Genomic DNA, 17,214 nt, shown 5'->3' with positions numbered 1-17,214 from the left:
TAACATCCAACGCTATAGGGTTAAGTTAATTTTTAACCAAATCAACCTAATCCGTTATTGGTGAAGTAAACTATTTAAGCCTTAACTGTAGACTGAATATATAAATGGACATCGCTAACCCGCTAACTGCCATGTTCCAAATAAGAAGTGATCATCAGTGCACTTACGACTCTGGCTTCAATTCACTTTACATTGAAAAACTCCTGCCACTCTCTCCAGAACTGCTGCTGTCAGGCTCATCGTTTTGGTCTTAAAATGTTCACATTAACCCAGATTTGCTGAGGGCAGAAAGGGGCGTTACCTTCAACAGCCCCACTCCAGATTGGCTCTTTGGTTGCTAAGATACGTGCGGTAAGAATTCCAAACATTAAACTCTGCTCCAAAATCGCCCGTATAACTGCTAACCGCGATGAGCTTCATTTGACTGGAGCCGAACGCTACGGGTGACGTCACACTCACTTAGTCGACTTCTTTATCCAGTCTATGTTCTCACCTGCACAGCTACCTCACTTTGACATTATTTTTGTTTTTGTTTTTATTTGAACAAGAATCTGTTTTACTCCTTGAGCCTCTTATGGCATTTTGCATCATAAACACAAGACTTGAGCTGTTTCTTTGCATATATTCGCACGCACTCTATACATACATTATTTTTGAGTTTGAGTACAACATCGCAGACCAAGACAAAGGCGTTAAAATGGCTGAGGTATTGCATAACAGAGGAAGACTTGCCAAAAATATGTACAAAAGCTCTAAGGTGAGCCTGAGGTTGGAGGCAGTTGTGTGCTTTCTCTAAACTGTCAGATAGTTTGTTCTTTCTTGTCACAACTTTCTAAGAATCCTTCAACACGACCACACCTGTATAAGCTGCACTACAAAACACACCGCTATAAATGCAATGCTTTAAAATAATTACAAAACAACTACAAACTCAAATTAATCCTGTATTATGTGACTTTTCAGGTACAATACATCCACCTGCTTGTCTCCATGGAGATGTTATTGCTTTGCCTTGAATGTTCAGTAGAATGACGCTGAAGTTATCTATCTCCACAGAACAAGCAGGTGACGCCATAGAGTTAGAGGTCAGATCTGTGGAGAGCCGAGCCTGCTGACAGTAACAAGGCATTTTCAAGATATTCTGTTGGCAATAACACAACTTGTAATTCAATTAATCTAAAATTAATAAGTGCAATGAAAAGTTAGAATGACGTTTAAATAGTAACTTCTATCTAAAGTCTAAGTTGGTTATCTGTATTTGTCTCCATGGAGATGTTATTGCTTTGCCTGGAATGTTCCACAGTATGCCAATAAAGTTATCTATCGCCATGTAGCCAAGTTACAGGTCAGATCTGCGGAAATACGAGACAGAATCCATGTTTGTCAAGGTATATTTGACCTATAAAAACACCCAGAATTAAATGTGTGTAACATCGATATGCATACTGCTGCACTGCGGAACATTACAGGCAAAGCAATAACATCTCCATGGAGACAAGCAGGTGGCATATCCTTTCCAAAAAAGTTACATAGTGTAGTTTTAAATTTCAGAATGTTATTTATTATGTAGGTAACCAATATCGACAATGGGAAGAATATATTACTATTATAAATTCATAAAACTAATAAACATAATATTAGGGCTATCAATCGATTCAAATGTTTAATTGCATTGAATCTGACTATTTTTAAATATGTTTTTTTTTAAAATCTTGTCTGTCATAAGGGCCTAACTGTAATAATGTGAAGCAGAGACATTAGGATATATTAGCAAAAGACAAATAAAATCTGTCAACGGGACAAAATGTTTACTTGACATTAGTGCTGGGCAATATGGAAAAAAATCATACACTCTTTCACGATATGGATTATTTTATATCATGATAACAGTATATATCACGATATACCACAATAAAGTATGTTTTCAGTTATTCTCTGAAAAGTTTGACAAAAATTTCATTGCTTACTTTTCTCCAACTTTATTTTGAAGTGACATTTAACGGAACTGTCACAAATGAGAAACCTACATTTTAGTGCAGCGATATAAATGCATCGTCCATCGTTCAGCACTCATAAGTAACGTAAAGCATGTCGCAAACCACCGTGAGAATCAAAGAATGTAAAGCAGCATCATGTCGCAAAACCAAAAGATGGAGTTTCTTTGCAAAAAATCCTTTTTTTTTTCTCCCTTCTTTGTTTTCACTTATATAAACTTAGAGTACGCATAGTGACAAGACAACACTAATACAATCGTCTTAGGGTATTTAATGATATATTTGCTGTAATAATTGATAAAATTAAGTTAGAAAGGATAGAAGCGGTAGAAGAGAAATGGCATGATACACACTTTTCTATCATCCCCGAGATATGTATCGTCATATCACCCAGCACTACTTGACATTATAAACAGCAGAACTTGTAGCAGTTATGATACTTTTAGAAGACTATTGTTTTGGTTATTTGGTTATGACATGAGAGGACACACCACCACATTTTGCAAACGTGCTCTAGGATTTTAAGCTCGGGCCACGACACGAGAAGGCGAGGACACTTAGCAGCACTTTTACGACTAGGATGGACGCACTGCTCGAATCTTCCTCTCCTACTCCGCGTGCATGAGGTAAACCACACGCCCTCCATAGACCTACGCACACACATACACACACACATACACACAGCAGCAAAGGAGAGGACCAAAACCTGCAGATTCAGAGGCAGCAGAGCCCAGTGCGACCCAGAGCCTCACTTTAAACTTGCACTCACTGCTTTTTGTATGAACCGCTTGCCCATCTCGTCAGTTCAGTGTTTGTCCACTGACCGGAAGGTTGCGAATCGGTTCGAATCCCGCTTTCAACATAAAACATCACCAGTAGAGCGGTTAGCAACACACTTCCTGCCAATGTCTGCGTACACTGTTGTATGAATGTGTAGAGTGAATGTGTGAGTGGTTCCTTGATCTAAAGTTCTTTAAAGTGCCTTAAAGGTGGAAAGGCACTACATAAAAAAGTGACCATTAACCTTTGAAGCTGGAGCGGGCGGATGGCCAAAACTCGCGATTAATTTGCGTTAAAAAAACTGCCGCCATTAAAGTGATTTTGTGTTAACGCGATAATAGTGCTCTAAAACTGACAGCTTATATAATAGTATAAGCCAAAAGTAAAATCTTACTATGGATCAGACCTGGGCGACTGATCTATTACACAGACGGTCTACATAATATCTATTTTTCTGAACTCTAAATGGTCTTCAGAGACGGCAAGAGCAGCACGGTTCACAGTGCTAGCAATTAACACCATTATATACCATTTGTTAGACTGCCTTTTACTCTATTATGGTTCGTTGAAAGCAAGTCTTTTTTTTTTTTTCCTTGTATACTTACGAGTACTTTGTGTTCTATGCTGCAGTCTCTCTCCCCACAGATTTGAGTGCAGTGGCCCTAAAGCACCTTGTGTATGTTTACTCACGTCAGCCAGGGCCTCGGTGCTTACCTTGTCTTCATAGTGGATAAAAGAGTGAGCTTCAGGTCCCAGGTAGTGCACCAGGCTGGAAACTACTGCTTTTCTTCTCTCCGCAGCCTGAGCAAAACAAACATGTTACTAGGAGATGAATGCATATTTTTTGTCTGCTTCACTGCTAGAAACAGCAGCAATGCACAGATGGGGAGTTACATAGACACTTTACTCCTCAGGAACAGACGCAGGAGCCGTCTCAGCTGGGCCCTCACAATCTGAAGGAGTAGCAGCTCTACTCTGAGCTCTTGGTGACTTGTGCTGGGTTTGACATATAGTTACCGCAAGTTACTTTTTACACCAACTACGACAACTGCGGTGCATATTTGACCAAAGTGGCGCTGTTTAATGTCGGCTCACGTGATAACACACGCCTAATGTCTAGGTGTCGTAAAGACTGACGGAGGGAACAAAGATACAGACTCGAGAAACAGTTCAACAGAGTTTATTTGCAGATACATGAATGTGAATGAAGGTAGACAGAGCAGACAGTTGGGAGCGTTGTCGTAGGCAGTAGTCCTGACACTAGGAAAAATAGACTTCTTTTGGATTCTTTCTGCGGATATTACTATCACTTAAAGGAGAAATCTTGACTTTTAAGAGTTTATGAGCATGCTTCAATGCTGTTCGTTCATCATAATATGACCAGTAGAGGGCGCATGAGATTATTGGATCAAAACAAATGAAAATAGAAACATGGGGCACACCACATCTGAGTTTATGGACCTGGGAGGAGCATGTATCTACAATCATCATAAATGTTCTATCTGGGAGCTGGGAAATGAACAATTTGTGAACAGCACTGGCGAGGCTGAGGTGTTTCAGGTGAGTTCAAAGAATAGAACCAACACTGTCACCTTTTATGAATTATAATTTACTGGAAAATCATTTAAAGTCTTTGGTTCACCCTAAAACCAGATTTTTTTATTTTTTATTTTTTTAATGTTGTAATCATATATATTTAAAAAAAACAAAAACAAAAACAAAACATTTAGTCGGTTAAAAAAAAGGTTTTTCTATTTTTTTTTTTTTTTTTTTTTTTTTTTTTTTTTGGTAGGTTAGACACTGGTCTGTAGTTGTTAAAATCATTAAAATCTCAATTGCTCTTCTTCAGCAGGAGCCTCACTGCTGCTTTAAAGACAGTGAGAAAGACCACTGTCTGAAGAGAGCAATTCATCACGTTTAAAAGCTCGTCTCCAAAAGATCCATAAAATGAGTTTAAAAAATGGGGTTGGAGTTGGATTTAAGACATGTGCCTCACTGAGGAGAAAACTTTATCAAGAGTCTGAGTATGACAAAACTATCCAGTGTTTCCTCTGGTACAGACAAACACTCTTCATCTTCCCCCTGAAGTGGTCTGCAAACCGCTCACAAAGGGACTGATTTTTTTTTTTCCCTTTTACATCATGGTTGGAAACATGGCCAATTGTAGAAAAAAGAACTTTAGGATTATTTTTGTTGTCTGTGATTACTTTCCCTGTATTTCTCACAGTTGTGTTTACTTTTTGTTGTTCTTTGTACATTTCCTTGTTAATTGTATTCCATTTTCTATCTGCTGCCCTGCAGTTTCTCTTCAGTTGCATTTCTCCAGGGGGGTATGGGTTTGGCATGAGTCTTTATTCATTTCAGAGGGGAAACCTGGTCAAGGGCAGACTGAAGCTTACTGTTAGAGCGGTCAACAATAAAATCACAGGGGTCGGTTAAAACAAGTGGAGATTGGTGTTCTTCAATACTTCAATAAAACGTACAGCCACTTCCTCGCAGGACGCTTCCTCACAGTTCCCACAGAGGTCCCCCGCTGTATAAAACCAGTGATATTAAAAACACACAGTGGTGGTCAGACACAGCGAAGTCAAAATCAGAGGACACACTAGTGAACAGGGCATAGGTGATGACCACGTCCAGAGCGTGCCCCCTGTTATGAGTTGGCTGTGTGATGTGTTGGGTAAAATCCATATAATTAAGCACATTTTAAATTTGTTTGTCATAGGGTCTAAAAGGTTGTCTATGTGCAAGTTAAAATCAGCGGTTAAAATAATCATATTAAAGGAATAGTGTAAAACTCATCAAGATTTAACATTGGGAGATAGAAAGATTACACTTTTTTGGAGGTCTGTAAATGATTATGGATAAAATTGTACTGTCAATAACAGGGCCGGCTGGGCCTATAAGTGGTCTAAGCGGCCGCTTAGGGTCCCGAGGCCACAGGAGGGCCCCCAATCTGGCAGCCTCCCCTAATATACAATGTATGTATATGCATAGTGCACGCTACTGACACATCTCTGCTGTAGCACAATAAGTGCACTTTATAATGCACACAGGATGTATTTGTGTTGACAATCTGGCAACCAATTGAATGACGCTGCACTATATCTTGCGATGATTGACCAACTTCATTGTAAGCGAGCACAAGCGGTGTGGAATAAACAGTTACAGTACAGTAAGTTGCATAAGTGCAATTATTTATTCAAGGCAATGCACTATGCACATTTATATGTACTCATAAGGTGGAGGCGTTAACATAAGCCCTTTTGGGCTTTCTGCTTCTTCCTGCACCTGTTTGTCCTTCTTATTTTCATGTGACTGCAAAATAAATTAATAAATAACGTAATCACAAAGTGCCTGTGATAAAGTGAGACATTGTTATATGAACACAATTTGACTCAATGTTATAGCCAATTTTGTATTTAATTATGTATACTAACATATTAACACAAGACTGATGTCTGTCACTTGCTCTTGGTAGTGATTATCATATCAAACATAAATAAAGGAAAAAGTGTATTTAGTGGGTCTTATGTTAAAACTGGTTTAGTTTTAACAACATGTTATTGTAGAAATATCAATATCATAAATCATTTTATAGCTTTTACAACCTGTAAGTATATTCTCACTTTAGCCAACAGGGCCACTTTATAATACACCACCTATTTTGATACCATTACTGTGTCTGATTTAAGATTCTTGATGTCTATACAAAAGGTTATGACCTGCAGTGTGGTTTTTGTGCCATCAATAGTTGAGTTCGGTTGGTGTTGCTGATGTTATGAGGGTCCCCAAGGCAGATTCTGGTTAGGGCCCACAAAAGGCAAGGGCCTGGTCACTAAAAACAACTGAGTGGGATTGAAAACTTGTGTAATTAACAAATAAAATATGTTTTGTGTGTCTCAGCTCTCTCAACACCATCCCCCTGAATCGGCAGAGAGCAGACATTTAAAAGTACCATGTTTATAGAAGGCAGGGGCTGATTAATAACAGGATTTAGTGGTAGATGAGAACTCTTTGCCCACTTAATTATTACAACACCAGCTGTTAGTACAGGAAATATTTAATAGCTGCAGGATGACAGCACCATCTGCAGATGACGTCAAATGTACGAAAACAAACTAAACTTTGGAATGAAAAAAGAATCAAATCTTTATTTTAGTTAAGATGGTGTTCATAGCCACATGCACACGACACATCAGATACATGTCCCTGTCCCTCAACAACTGAAGTGCTGTACTTTTCCCCCAAAGCACGCACTTCCAGAAGTTTTCCACCATGGAAACTATTGAGATTGGCGAGTGCGGTTCCCAAGCACACTGCAGCTAACATGAGCGTTGTTCATGCTGCTAGATGACACAGGAACAGAGGAAGAAACAGGTGGAGCAGGAGCCAGATACAACTAGTAACTGCGACCGTGTCCATGATGCCTTGACGCGTTTACATAGCATCCAAGTGTGCCTATTCATGCTCCTCGAACAGGTCTTGTGTTCTGCGGTCATGACAGCTCCCACAGCGTGTAATGTTGGGGGTGAAAGGTCAGATAGAGAAGCGACTAAAGCAAAGGAACAGCCTTTTATAGGAGGGTTTGGGAAGCATGTCAGCCCAACACTACAACAATTAGTTTTAGTGTATAGTGTTAGCAATTAGATGTATAAATGGACATAGCTAACTTGCTAGCCGCCACGTTCCAAATAGGAAGTGAGCATGGGCGTGGTTCAGGCTCCATCGACTCCAATTCGACTCCAATTCGACTCCAATTCGACTCCAATTCGACTCCAATTTACTTTCTATTAAAAAATCGTCACCTCCTCTGCTTCTTCTATCATCATTGAGGTTCACAATGATCCAAGTAAGTTTAATACTAAATACCTTCCGAAACATACTCCCACTTAGCTACTCCTCCTGCCTCCAAATGGACACTTATTGTGGTGCCCCTTAAGTCCGGGTACTCCGAGTGCGAGTGGATTTCAATAGGTCAGTTGTGGTCAGCCTGGCCGAGGTTGGAATGGTAGCTCACTGTGAGTTATAGAGGAGTGGAGGTGGAAGGGGAGGAGGTGGGGGGTCTGGCGGACACCCATCTCCATAAAAGTGGGCGACAGACGCAGGCGGTGTGCGTCCAAGAACCCTCCATCATCATCACTGTGGCTCCCAGCTCTGACATTTCCACTTCACGAAGGAAGCTAAAAGAAGCTAAAGTTATGCATTTTTTAAAAGTGAACTAAAGTGAGTTTTGGGGTTGGTATTATAATGTTTGAGGACATTTCAGCTGATGTACTGAGACTTGAAGCACTTTAAATGAGGTTACAGCAAAAGTTAGATTCTCCACGCATCTATATTCTGATTTCATCCATAACTTTGTTCTTACAGAAATGGCTTTAGGGACAACATGGATTGTGAGTGACAGGTGACTAAACATGTTCATCCTCACCTGCCTGAATGTCTACATTTCTCCTAGCGATGACTGACATTCATATTAGGTTTTTTTCTTGTATTTAGCAATACACTATCATGCAGTCATCGATTCTGTTCATTGTACACCTCAGTATTAGAGAACTGTATTGCTAACTTTGGTGTATCTATAAAATATCACATGGAAAAAAAAGTGATATAAAATTAGGGGGACTAAATAAGGACAAACAATTTCTCTCTGCTATGTGTAAAGAAGTCATCTGTCTCCCATAGCTCACCTCCTTCAGCCATGAGCTTCACTGTGGACGCATACAGTACTGACAAATAACCAACCTCCCAAGTGGGTAAAAAAAATTCATAACAACACAATCAGTGCAATTCATATCTTGCCATGTGTTCGCACAAGCATCAAAAGTAGATTGATCCTCCAGCGTTGCCGTACTTCTTTTAGCATTTCATGTCATTTCAGTAGCAGAGCCTTTCGCTAATACTGTAGCCCAGCGGTGTCCAAACTATGGCCCGGGTGCCAAAATTCTGCAATCGTCACAAACATTTTGATGTGATACGGACAAAACAAAAGTGTTCCAAGCGTGTTTAAAGGTGCGGTGGCTCAGTCAGACCTACATCAAGCGCAACAGCTCAAAACAAGCGCAATCCTCTAACTTAGAAAGGTATTGAAGGATGGGGACATTTCCTTACAGAGGACAATAAAGTGCACCTTAACCTTAACATTTAGAATGATTCACACATATTCCTGTAATCTGTAGTCCTTTGCTCCTTATAAGTTTCAATATACTCTGTGAAAAATGTCTGGCACCCCTGCTGTAGCTTATATAAGGGGAAATAACAGCGTTTAAATTGAGTCAAGCTCTGTATAAAGTGGCTTCATCGTGGATTTTCGCTTTTGTAAATTTTGCCAATACCTGCAGAAACACTTGCTTCTGTGTCAATTTGCAAACCAATTTTGCATTTCTTGTTTTTGATGAAATGAAAAAAATAAAGATAAGTGCACTCCCCACATTTTATGGTTACGATGTTTAAACAACCTTCAAGCATTTTTGCCACTTTGAACAGCATTCTACGGAGAAGTTATCATCTGCAGCCGAAACCCTGGTGTATTGTAGAAAAAGAGCAAAACCGCCCTGACATAGAAACAATATGTCTGCTAACCTCAAAGTTCATCGCTCCTCCATGTTCCAACAGCCTTTCTCCCTGTTTAGGGGCTGCGCGATGCATTTGAATTATTTACAAGTGTACGCAGCTCGGCACAGCGTGAACAAAACAACAGTGTAAATGGGATAAGGTCAACACTGGTGGAATTAGAGCGGAGGAGAGGCCGATATGATTGTTTTTAAGTGAGGGAGCATGAATAATATGAAAGGCCAGCCAGGTCAGGGGAGGAATATTCATAAAGTCGTTTCTATAAATAAGACTGCGAATGTGCTTCTGTGATTGCGTTTTCAAATATAAGATTCTAATGAGAATGGGTGGGCGTGAGTTAGTGCTGTATTAAAGTTCAAAGTTTTCCTCATTGCAAGTAAAATAGATTTGTTGTCAACCCACACTTTTTTCCATGGCTATTTGCATTGTAGATTCTCACTGAGAGCATTACAACTATGAAACAACAAAAATAAACACAAAATAACTCAAAGCTTGGATTATATGTTCTTTTTTTTTAAATCCCCACCCCTGGCATGCTCTCTTGGTGATTCTTGACCCTGATCAGACGCATCTGTGAAGTTAAAACCATTTCAGGAGACTTCATCAAAAAGCATCATGAAGTAGATGTGTTTTTATTGGGTGCTTCATTGACCTCTGAGCTCCTCTTTGTTTAAAATTGCACACATTGTCACTTTGCGTTTTTACTGCTCAAATGAATTGCCTCTGGTAGGATTAATAAAGAAGGCCAAGGGTTTGCAGCACTGTTATTAAAGCAAAGGGAGGCTACTTGAGGAATAAAAGAGTATAAAATATAAAACACATTCACTTTTTTTGCTACATAATTCCATATATATTGTTTCATTTGTTTGATGGCTTCAGTATGTGTCTAAAATGTAGAAAGTAGTAAACATTGAATGAGAAGGTGCGTCCAAACTGTTGACTGGTAGTATAGTGTAATCGTTGCAGTAGGGAAATGTGTCTTTGACTCATCAGTGTCACTGGGGCAGCCCGTCAGGAGCAGAGGACAACCACAATGCCACACCAAGGTACATAAACTAACAATCAAAAGTTTGGAGAAACCATCTCATTAGGTGTTTTTTTCTTTATGTTTACAACTTTTTACATTGTAGATACATACTGAAGTCGTCACATATATAAAACAGGATGTACAGAATTATGTAGCAAAGACAAAATGTTAAATAAAAAAATTTTTTTATGCCTTAGATTAAAATCCTCAAAGAACCCAATGCTTTGATGGTGCTGCAAACCCTTAGTTTTGTCTAAATGAGCTTCATGATGAAGTCACCTGAAATGGTTTTCACTTCAAAGTTGTGTCAAGGTTCATTAGTAGAATCCCAAGAATGTGCAGCCAGTGATCAAAGCAAAGGATGGTTATATTAAAGAACCTAAAATCTAAATCATGTTTTGAGGTATTCCACACTCTTTGTGATAAAATGGTCACAAACTTTGGATGTTACAATTTAAATGAAAAGTAACTGAAAAAGATATTTTTTAAAATATGATCTATTGTGCTTGTGTCTGCTATATAGCTATAATCTATGACACCCGTGGATCATTATGTTATTATTTGCACATTTTAATATTAATAAAAAATAACTTAATAAATGAAGTCTGCTGATTTCCGCTTTAGAAAACTGCAGTGCCCAATGGGAGCTGACGTTGCTGCAAACGTCATCACTACTAAGAGTCAGAACCTCTGGTGGATACTGTAGCTGTAGCTCACACTAGAGAGCAATGTTTTTTTTTCATTTGTTGCCAAAATGACTTTGCAATGTTACCGAGCAGTAGGTATATGCCTGTGATGGTGAAAACAGGGATTACCCATCGTTATGGCGTCTTGAAAGCTGCCACTACGAATTGTAACAGAAAACAATCAATTTAATTGGAGCGGGGACATATCAGATTTGAAAATGACCAAGTTGTTAGAGGGTTAGAGTAATCTTATGGGCTGGGTATGTCTTCAGATAAAATTAGCCTGGCGTAATAGTCTGAGTTTATCTGTACAATTTGACCTTTGTAGGTGGGTAAAGCAATTTCAATTCATTAATTTGACTCTATGTGCAAATGATTTCTTGTAGCAAAATCAGTCTCAAAGTGAGTTTCACCAGATAAAAATAAATCATAATTTCCATGAATGTATCTTCACCTCTGGATACTTTTATTTTCTGACATTTCCCCTCATCCTAACAAGTGCTGCGTCGACATAAAGGGTGTGAACTCATCCGCCCCGACCCCACAGCGGGACGTGGCATCAGAGGTGAGACAGAAATATATCATCAAAGTCACACTGCAGTGGGAAAAAATACTGTTTATTAGGACTTATTGTGAAGCAGGGGGGAACATCCAAGACTCCTAAGACCCCATGTGGTGCTTTAAAACTGCATAACACATAATCCTTCCTTGTTTTCCATGGAGAAACTCTCTGGTTGGAAGGCAAATGCTTTCTGACAGCCAGAGGAGGGGAGTAGTCAGTTGCATTTACTCAGTTACATTTACTTGAATATCTTTTTAAAGAAATTTTACTTGGATAAGGTTTGGATACCTCTTCCCATTGTGAGTAAGTCAAGTGACAAAAGCTTTAGGTCGACAATATGAAACCATTTGAACATTTGTGTTTCCTGCACCGCTTCTTCAGATATGATTTAGTTTTTCAATTTGTTTGCCCCAAATCTGAAAAAGACCAGATTTAGGGCATTATTTAATATTTTATTGTCAAATTACATCACCTCTGCTGATAGTACCACTGCCCTTGCATATACCTTAAGGCTGCGGTGCCAGATGGAAGTAGTTATTCTGTATTCTAGGTATAAATCAGTCTGACTCATCCGTAAATCTCACAAACCTTTTTTAGCTCATAATTAATATCCGCATGCATGAATTTTCAGGCACACGTGGCTTTAGTACTCCATTTTCTTCAGCTTATCTGGGGCCAGGTCGCGGGGGCAGCAGTCTAAGCAGGGACTCCCAGACTTCCCCCACCCCAGACACGTCCTCCAGCTCCTCCGGTGGGACCTCAAGGCGTTCCCAGGCCAGCCGAGAGACACAGTCCCTCTTCTTCAGACAGCAAACTGAAACTAGGGTTGACAGCCCAAGTGCAGCCAATAGGGTTGTCAAAAGTATCAAAAATCGATACTAAAACTAGTGTCAAAACTAGATACTCATTAGAGCAGGTATCGATACTAAAAAGTCACACACACAAGACAGAAATGAACCTTTCCTGAGTAGCTTTACGATGATCTTTAGCTGTATCCGAACAAGTTTAAGGTCACATGGACTAGTAAACGCCCATGGATCACTATGGAACCTACCTGGACGACTAAAGGATTACACAGATATTATAAGGGAAGAATGTGGTTTATTATCACCATGGTATCGGAGTATTGAGTCTATTCCTTAGTATCAAAATCGAGTTTGAGATTTTTGTATCGTGACAAAACTAGCAGCCAATCAGAGCACTACCTTCGGAGCTTATGTCCAGGTTGACAAGAAATAAAAAATACTTTATTAATAGCCGCAGACAGCTTGCAGCGATCGAATTTTGTCACAAGTGCTGCTTTTGATATACTCTTTGGAGAAGCACACAGAGTTTACTAATTTAGAAAAAAAAGTCAAGTACCACAGCTTTAACTACAGATGAGATTATTATTGAAAAAGTGCAGGGTATCGTGTCAAAACAGCTGGGTAGGCATGGGTGACTTTGGAAGTAGTACCATACTGCACTATTTTGTCTAACCTTTGGCAAAATGGGAGGTCCAAGAAGCCATGGTGGAGCTGGAGATGTAAATTAAAGCAATACATCAACATTGCATTGAATACACTGACCCTGTGACATGAAATACTGCTGCACACTAAATCCAAAGCACAAAGAACAAGGACCAAAGGAGAGCGGTTAACCTGAAGAAGAGCTTTTACTTTGTTTTAGGAAAGTGTCTTGTCTGGTATTATGAGCCTGTTGGATTAGATTAGATGTAGGACATATTTATTATTGAAGAAATATTAAAAAATACACTTTTACGAGCTTTTAAGCATGTTGTAACAGTGTGTCATCTTTAGCTTACTCAGAGTTGTATTTTGATTGATTCATGCTTGTTTGAGTAAGCTTGCTTTGTCCTGCATTTGAGAACTGAGAAGGTAAAAAAAATGTTACAATGATGGGTCAGCCTCTCAGTTTTAAACAGTAAGGTTATATTATTATTTAGATCAATCAAATTTTGAAGTGTGATATATTCCTGAAGTAAATATGGACAATATATAGACAATAAACTGTACTGAAACCAAACATAAAGCAGGATTATCCCCAAATATATATAATTTATCGTGACAGGCCTGGGTATATATAGTTTCTTACTTAATACGATGGGTCAGGATGCGTAGGAAGAGTCAGGTGGAATCATGTCCTGACAGTTTGATTGACGAGGGAACAGCTTTCAGGACAAAGGTGTTCAACCCAACCAGACAGATGAATCCTACGAACATGGAGTGTGATGGGTCCTGGAAGATCCTTCTCTGTGGTGTCTCTTACCCAGGTCATTGTAAAAGAGAACTTGTCCTCATCTGACTGTTTTGTTTTAATGCAATTAGCTTGGGATTACAGAGGTTCTTTTATGGTTTATTTTATTTGATCCCTGCACTAACAATATATGTGGCATTAACAAATAGAATGTAGTATTTAAAGAACATGCTTAAACATCAAATATGCGCTGTTTGTATTGTATTGTATTTAAACATGCTCTTGATTACCTTTGCTTTGGCATTGCATGTTTTAGGATTTAAAATAATGGCTATCTTCAGACAATTGACACCACATTTCTAAAAGTACAGAACAATACATGGAACAGGGGTTGGGTCGCCATCTACGGGGAGCAGGGGGAATTACTTTTCAATAAATGCCAACAACAACTACGGTTAGCTGCAGTTAGAATAAAGGCGATTAGATGACAGAAATGTTCAGATTTTGATTTATGGACTTAAAGACAACACAGGCGACCTCTGGACTTTTACGTCACACATCAAAGAACTGAATTTCAAAATCTTGTGTTTTCATGGGGCTTAGAAGGAGTGGACGTACTACATGGGGTTTATCAAATAAGCATGAATAAAGCAAACTACAACTCCAGGTCTGTTTTTGATGAAGGAACAATGTTATAACATGCTTAAAAGCTCAAAAATGTAAGTTAAAGAACACATATTATTTACTTTAGACCCCATCTCTAGAATTCACTAATTGAGCTGGTGAGATCTGCTCCAGCACTGATGTTTCAAGTTCTGGTGTTTTAGCGGTGACCGTTGAGATCGTAGAACACAAACTGGTAATGTTTATGAAATATATACGAAAAATGAAATGTTCTATAATTAAAAAAGTGTCTATACCTCTTTGTTGGTCCAGTACGAGGCCTGCTGCCCTGCGAAGAAGCCCACCAGAGCAGGGTTCCCCGTGGGGCTGGTGGCATCGAAAGTGACGCAGAACGGACAGCCAGTGGTCTCTCCGGTGACTATCTCCCCTGAGAATCCTTTCTCTTTCCAGAAGGCCTGCGCACACACATAGTTAGGTTAGGACCATCAGAGTTACACAGCTAATACGGCACAAAATGACCTGGCACATTAAAATACTTAGCCCAGTCTGGGTTTTATTCAAACTCCATTAAAAGTTAACGGAGTGTCGCGTAATCACCAGGAATGAAACCATACAGCTGTGAAGGTTATACAGATGGGGTAACATGGAGTCCTTGCATGTTGGACTGAGAAAAAGTCTAGACAGGCCCTCTGCTGTTACAAGGCATTTTGATGGGCAGAAGATTGACAAAGTAATCTATGAGAGAAACGGGCAGATCATATCCAGTTTACAAAACAAACACACAAATGACCACAAAAACTGACTTTGACAGAATCAAGAGCTCAAGAGGAAAGTACTCAACGCTGTAAGTCAAATAGGCTGAAAGATTTGGGCAAAATATCTAACATTGATTTGCCTCACAAGCTTTACAATGGAAATTAGACTTGTAATTCATGTTTTGTTAGTAGGATTCTGTTCAAATATTCAGCTCCCAGCTACGAGGGTTAGCAGGTTTTGTGACTCTGAATATTTTGTTGTTTGCAGGGGAGATTATGTCACTTAAAGAATTGTGTTTTAATTTTGCTTTATTTTTTTAAGATGTTGTAATTGCGACCATAAAAGTGCAATTCCGATTCAATTGCAATTTATCTTGTAGCTCCAATCAGGGGTGAGAAAAGATCCTAATGATATTGCTTAGTTTTTGCTTGAATGTTGTACTTGTAAAAATCATTCATTATGACTCCACGTGTTTCTGCTTTCAAAAACAAGATTGGAGTGCAAAAAGAAAACAATGAGAAGCGCTGTGTGGGTACAAGTATAGTTCAAAATTGTAGACCGGTGATCTTTAGAGAGGGCTTTTTTTTGTAACTTGAAAATATTTAAGTAGTTGTCTGTAGGGTCAAATCTCATCGGGGCACATATGAGCGTTTGTTCTTATGCCCTGATGAAGGCTATGTTGGCCAAAACGCGTTGGTCTGTATGTTTTTGTCCTTAATAGCCAAGATGCAATAAAGGCTTTTTAACGTTTCTAAACAGATGGAGTACCTTGGTTTGTGTTGGGTTTTTTTTTGTCTGATTTTCTATACGCATTTTGGAGATTTTACCCTACAGACACCTACTTAAATATTTTCAACTTGGAGTGGTTGGTTCCCTGTGCTGTTTATATACTGTTTATGATCTTTTTTTTTGTAGAAATGTCATGTTCTCTTCGAGTCTAGAGCTGCTTTTCTCAAACAATGTTCTGTTAAAGATCCAACTTCAAAATCCAGAGATAGTTTTTATAGGATGGTCCTCTATCTGTCAGTCGCTATAGAGATGTTGCCAGATCCCGCCTGTCCTCCTCCCTCACTCTCCCCTTTAGTCCTCCAGATCTCACCTCTCCTCCTCCTCCCTCACTCTCTTCTTTAGTCCTCCAAACCCCGCCTCTCCTCCTCCCCCTTCAGACTCTGCACTGTAACAAACAGGTCGAAGTTTCGCACATGCACTTTCATTTACCTTTCACTTTATACCATTTACATTGCACTTTAATAGCACAGAGGACATATAAAAGCCGCCGGTCTACAGTGACAAACAATACAAACAATTACAAACGTGCAATATATCTGCTGTATTTTAAATTAGCGGTGGCTTCTCTTGTCTTATATGTGTTTGTGTGTGTAGTGTGTATGTTTTTTAAAGTGTGAAAGTGGTATGTGTGTGTGTGGAGAATATTTTAGTGCTTTTACTTAGGTGTTTAGCCAAAAGATTCCCCAGGAGGCCAGACTCCGCTTTTGAGTTCTAGACCAGCTCAAGACGCCGGACATCGCGGGGAAACAACAATAGTTTTAATTGGGTTTCTCCAGGTTATATTTTATGATGTGTTTGGTTTTAGGGTTTCTTTTGTAACTGGTTTTATAAGGTTTATTTGGTTGGGTTTACTTGTCTTTCTTGGAGGATTCTTGGAGGATTTAGGATTTATGATTTTATGAGTTTACGTAGTGCTATATAAGGCGCCATGTACCATCACTGTATTGTTCTGCTGCTGGAGAAGACCTGCTCCGAAATGCTCCTATGAACTTTACTCGAACCTGCACTTTTTTTACTTTTTATTTTGAAAATTGGAAGATTAAAAAGAAGTGGACCGCGCTATTCCTGCCTATGTCTTCAGTTTAATGTGTAACTCACTGCAATCCAGCCGCTCTTAGCTTCTCCTGGCCATTAAACTTTTATACCTCCATGGAGACAAACAGGGGTGACACAGGGTCATGTTACAGAGCACATCTGCGGACAGGCAAACTCGCTCACAGAGTATCT

At 39.3% G+C, this 17,214-nt stretch overlaps 1 protein-coding gene across 1 annotated transcript in view; it reads right to left on the bottom strand.

Moving 5' to 3' along the window:
• The window catches only part of si:ch211-127i16.2 (probable flavin-containing monoamine oxidase A), a 120,342-nt gene that overhangs the window by 29,086 nt on the left and 74,042 nt on the right, over positions 1 to 17,214 (bottom strand). Inside the window, exons 11-12 of the mRNA XM_055225653.1 lie at positions 14,739 to 14,897; positions 3,489 to 3,575 (exon numbers count right to left, since the gene is read on the bottom strand). Coding sequence (XP_055081628.1) covers positions 3,489 to 3,575; positions 14,739 to 14,897 — 246 coding nt within the window. The remainder of the gene's footprint in view (positions 1 to 3,488; positions 3,576 to 14,738; positions 14,898 to 17,214) is intronic.

Source organism: Periophthalmus magnuspinnatus, chromosome 12 (assembly GCF_009829125.3).
Source record: "Periophthalmus magnuspinnatus isolate fPerMag1 chromosome 12, fPerMag1.2.pri, whole genome shotgun sequence".
NCBI lineage: Eukaryota > Metazoa > Chordata > Actinopteri > Gobiiformes > Gobiidae > Periophthalmus > Periophthalmus magnuspinnatus.
This window is presented reverse-complemented; position numbering and strand designations above follow the sequence as displayed.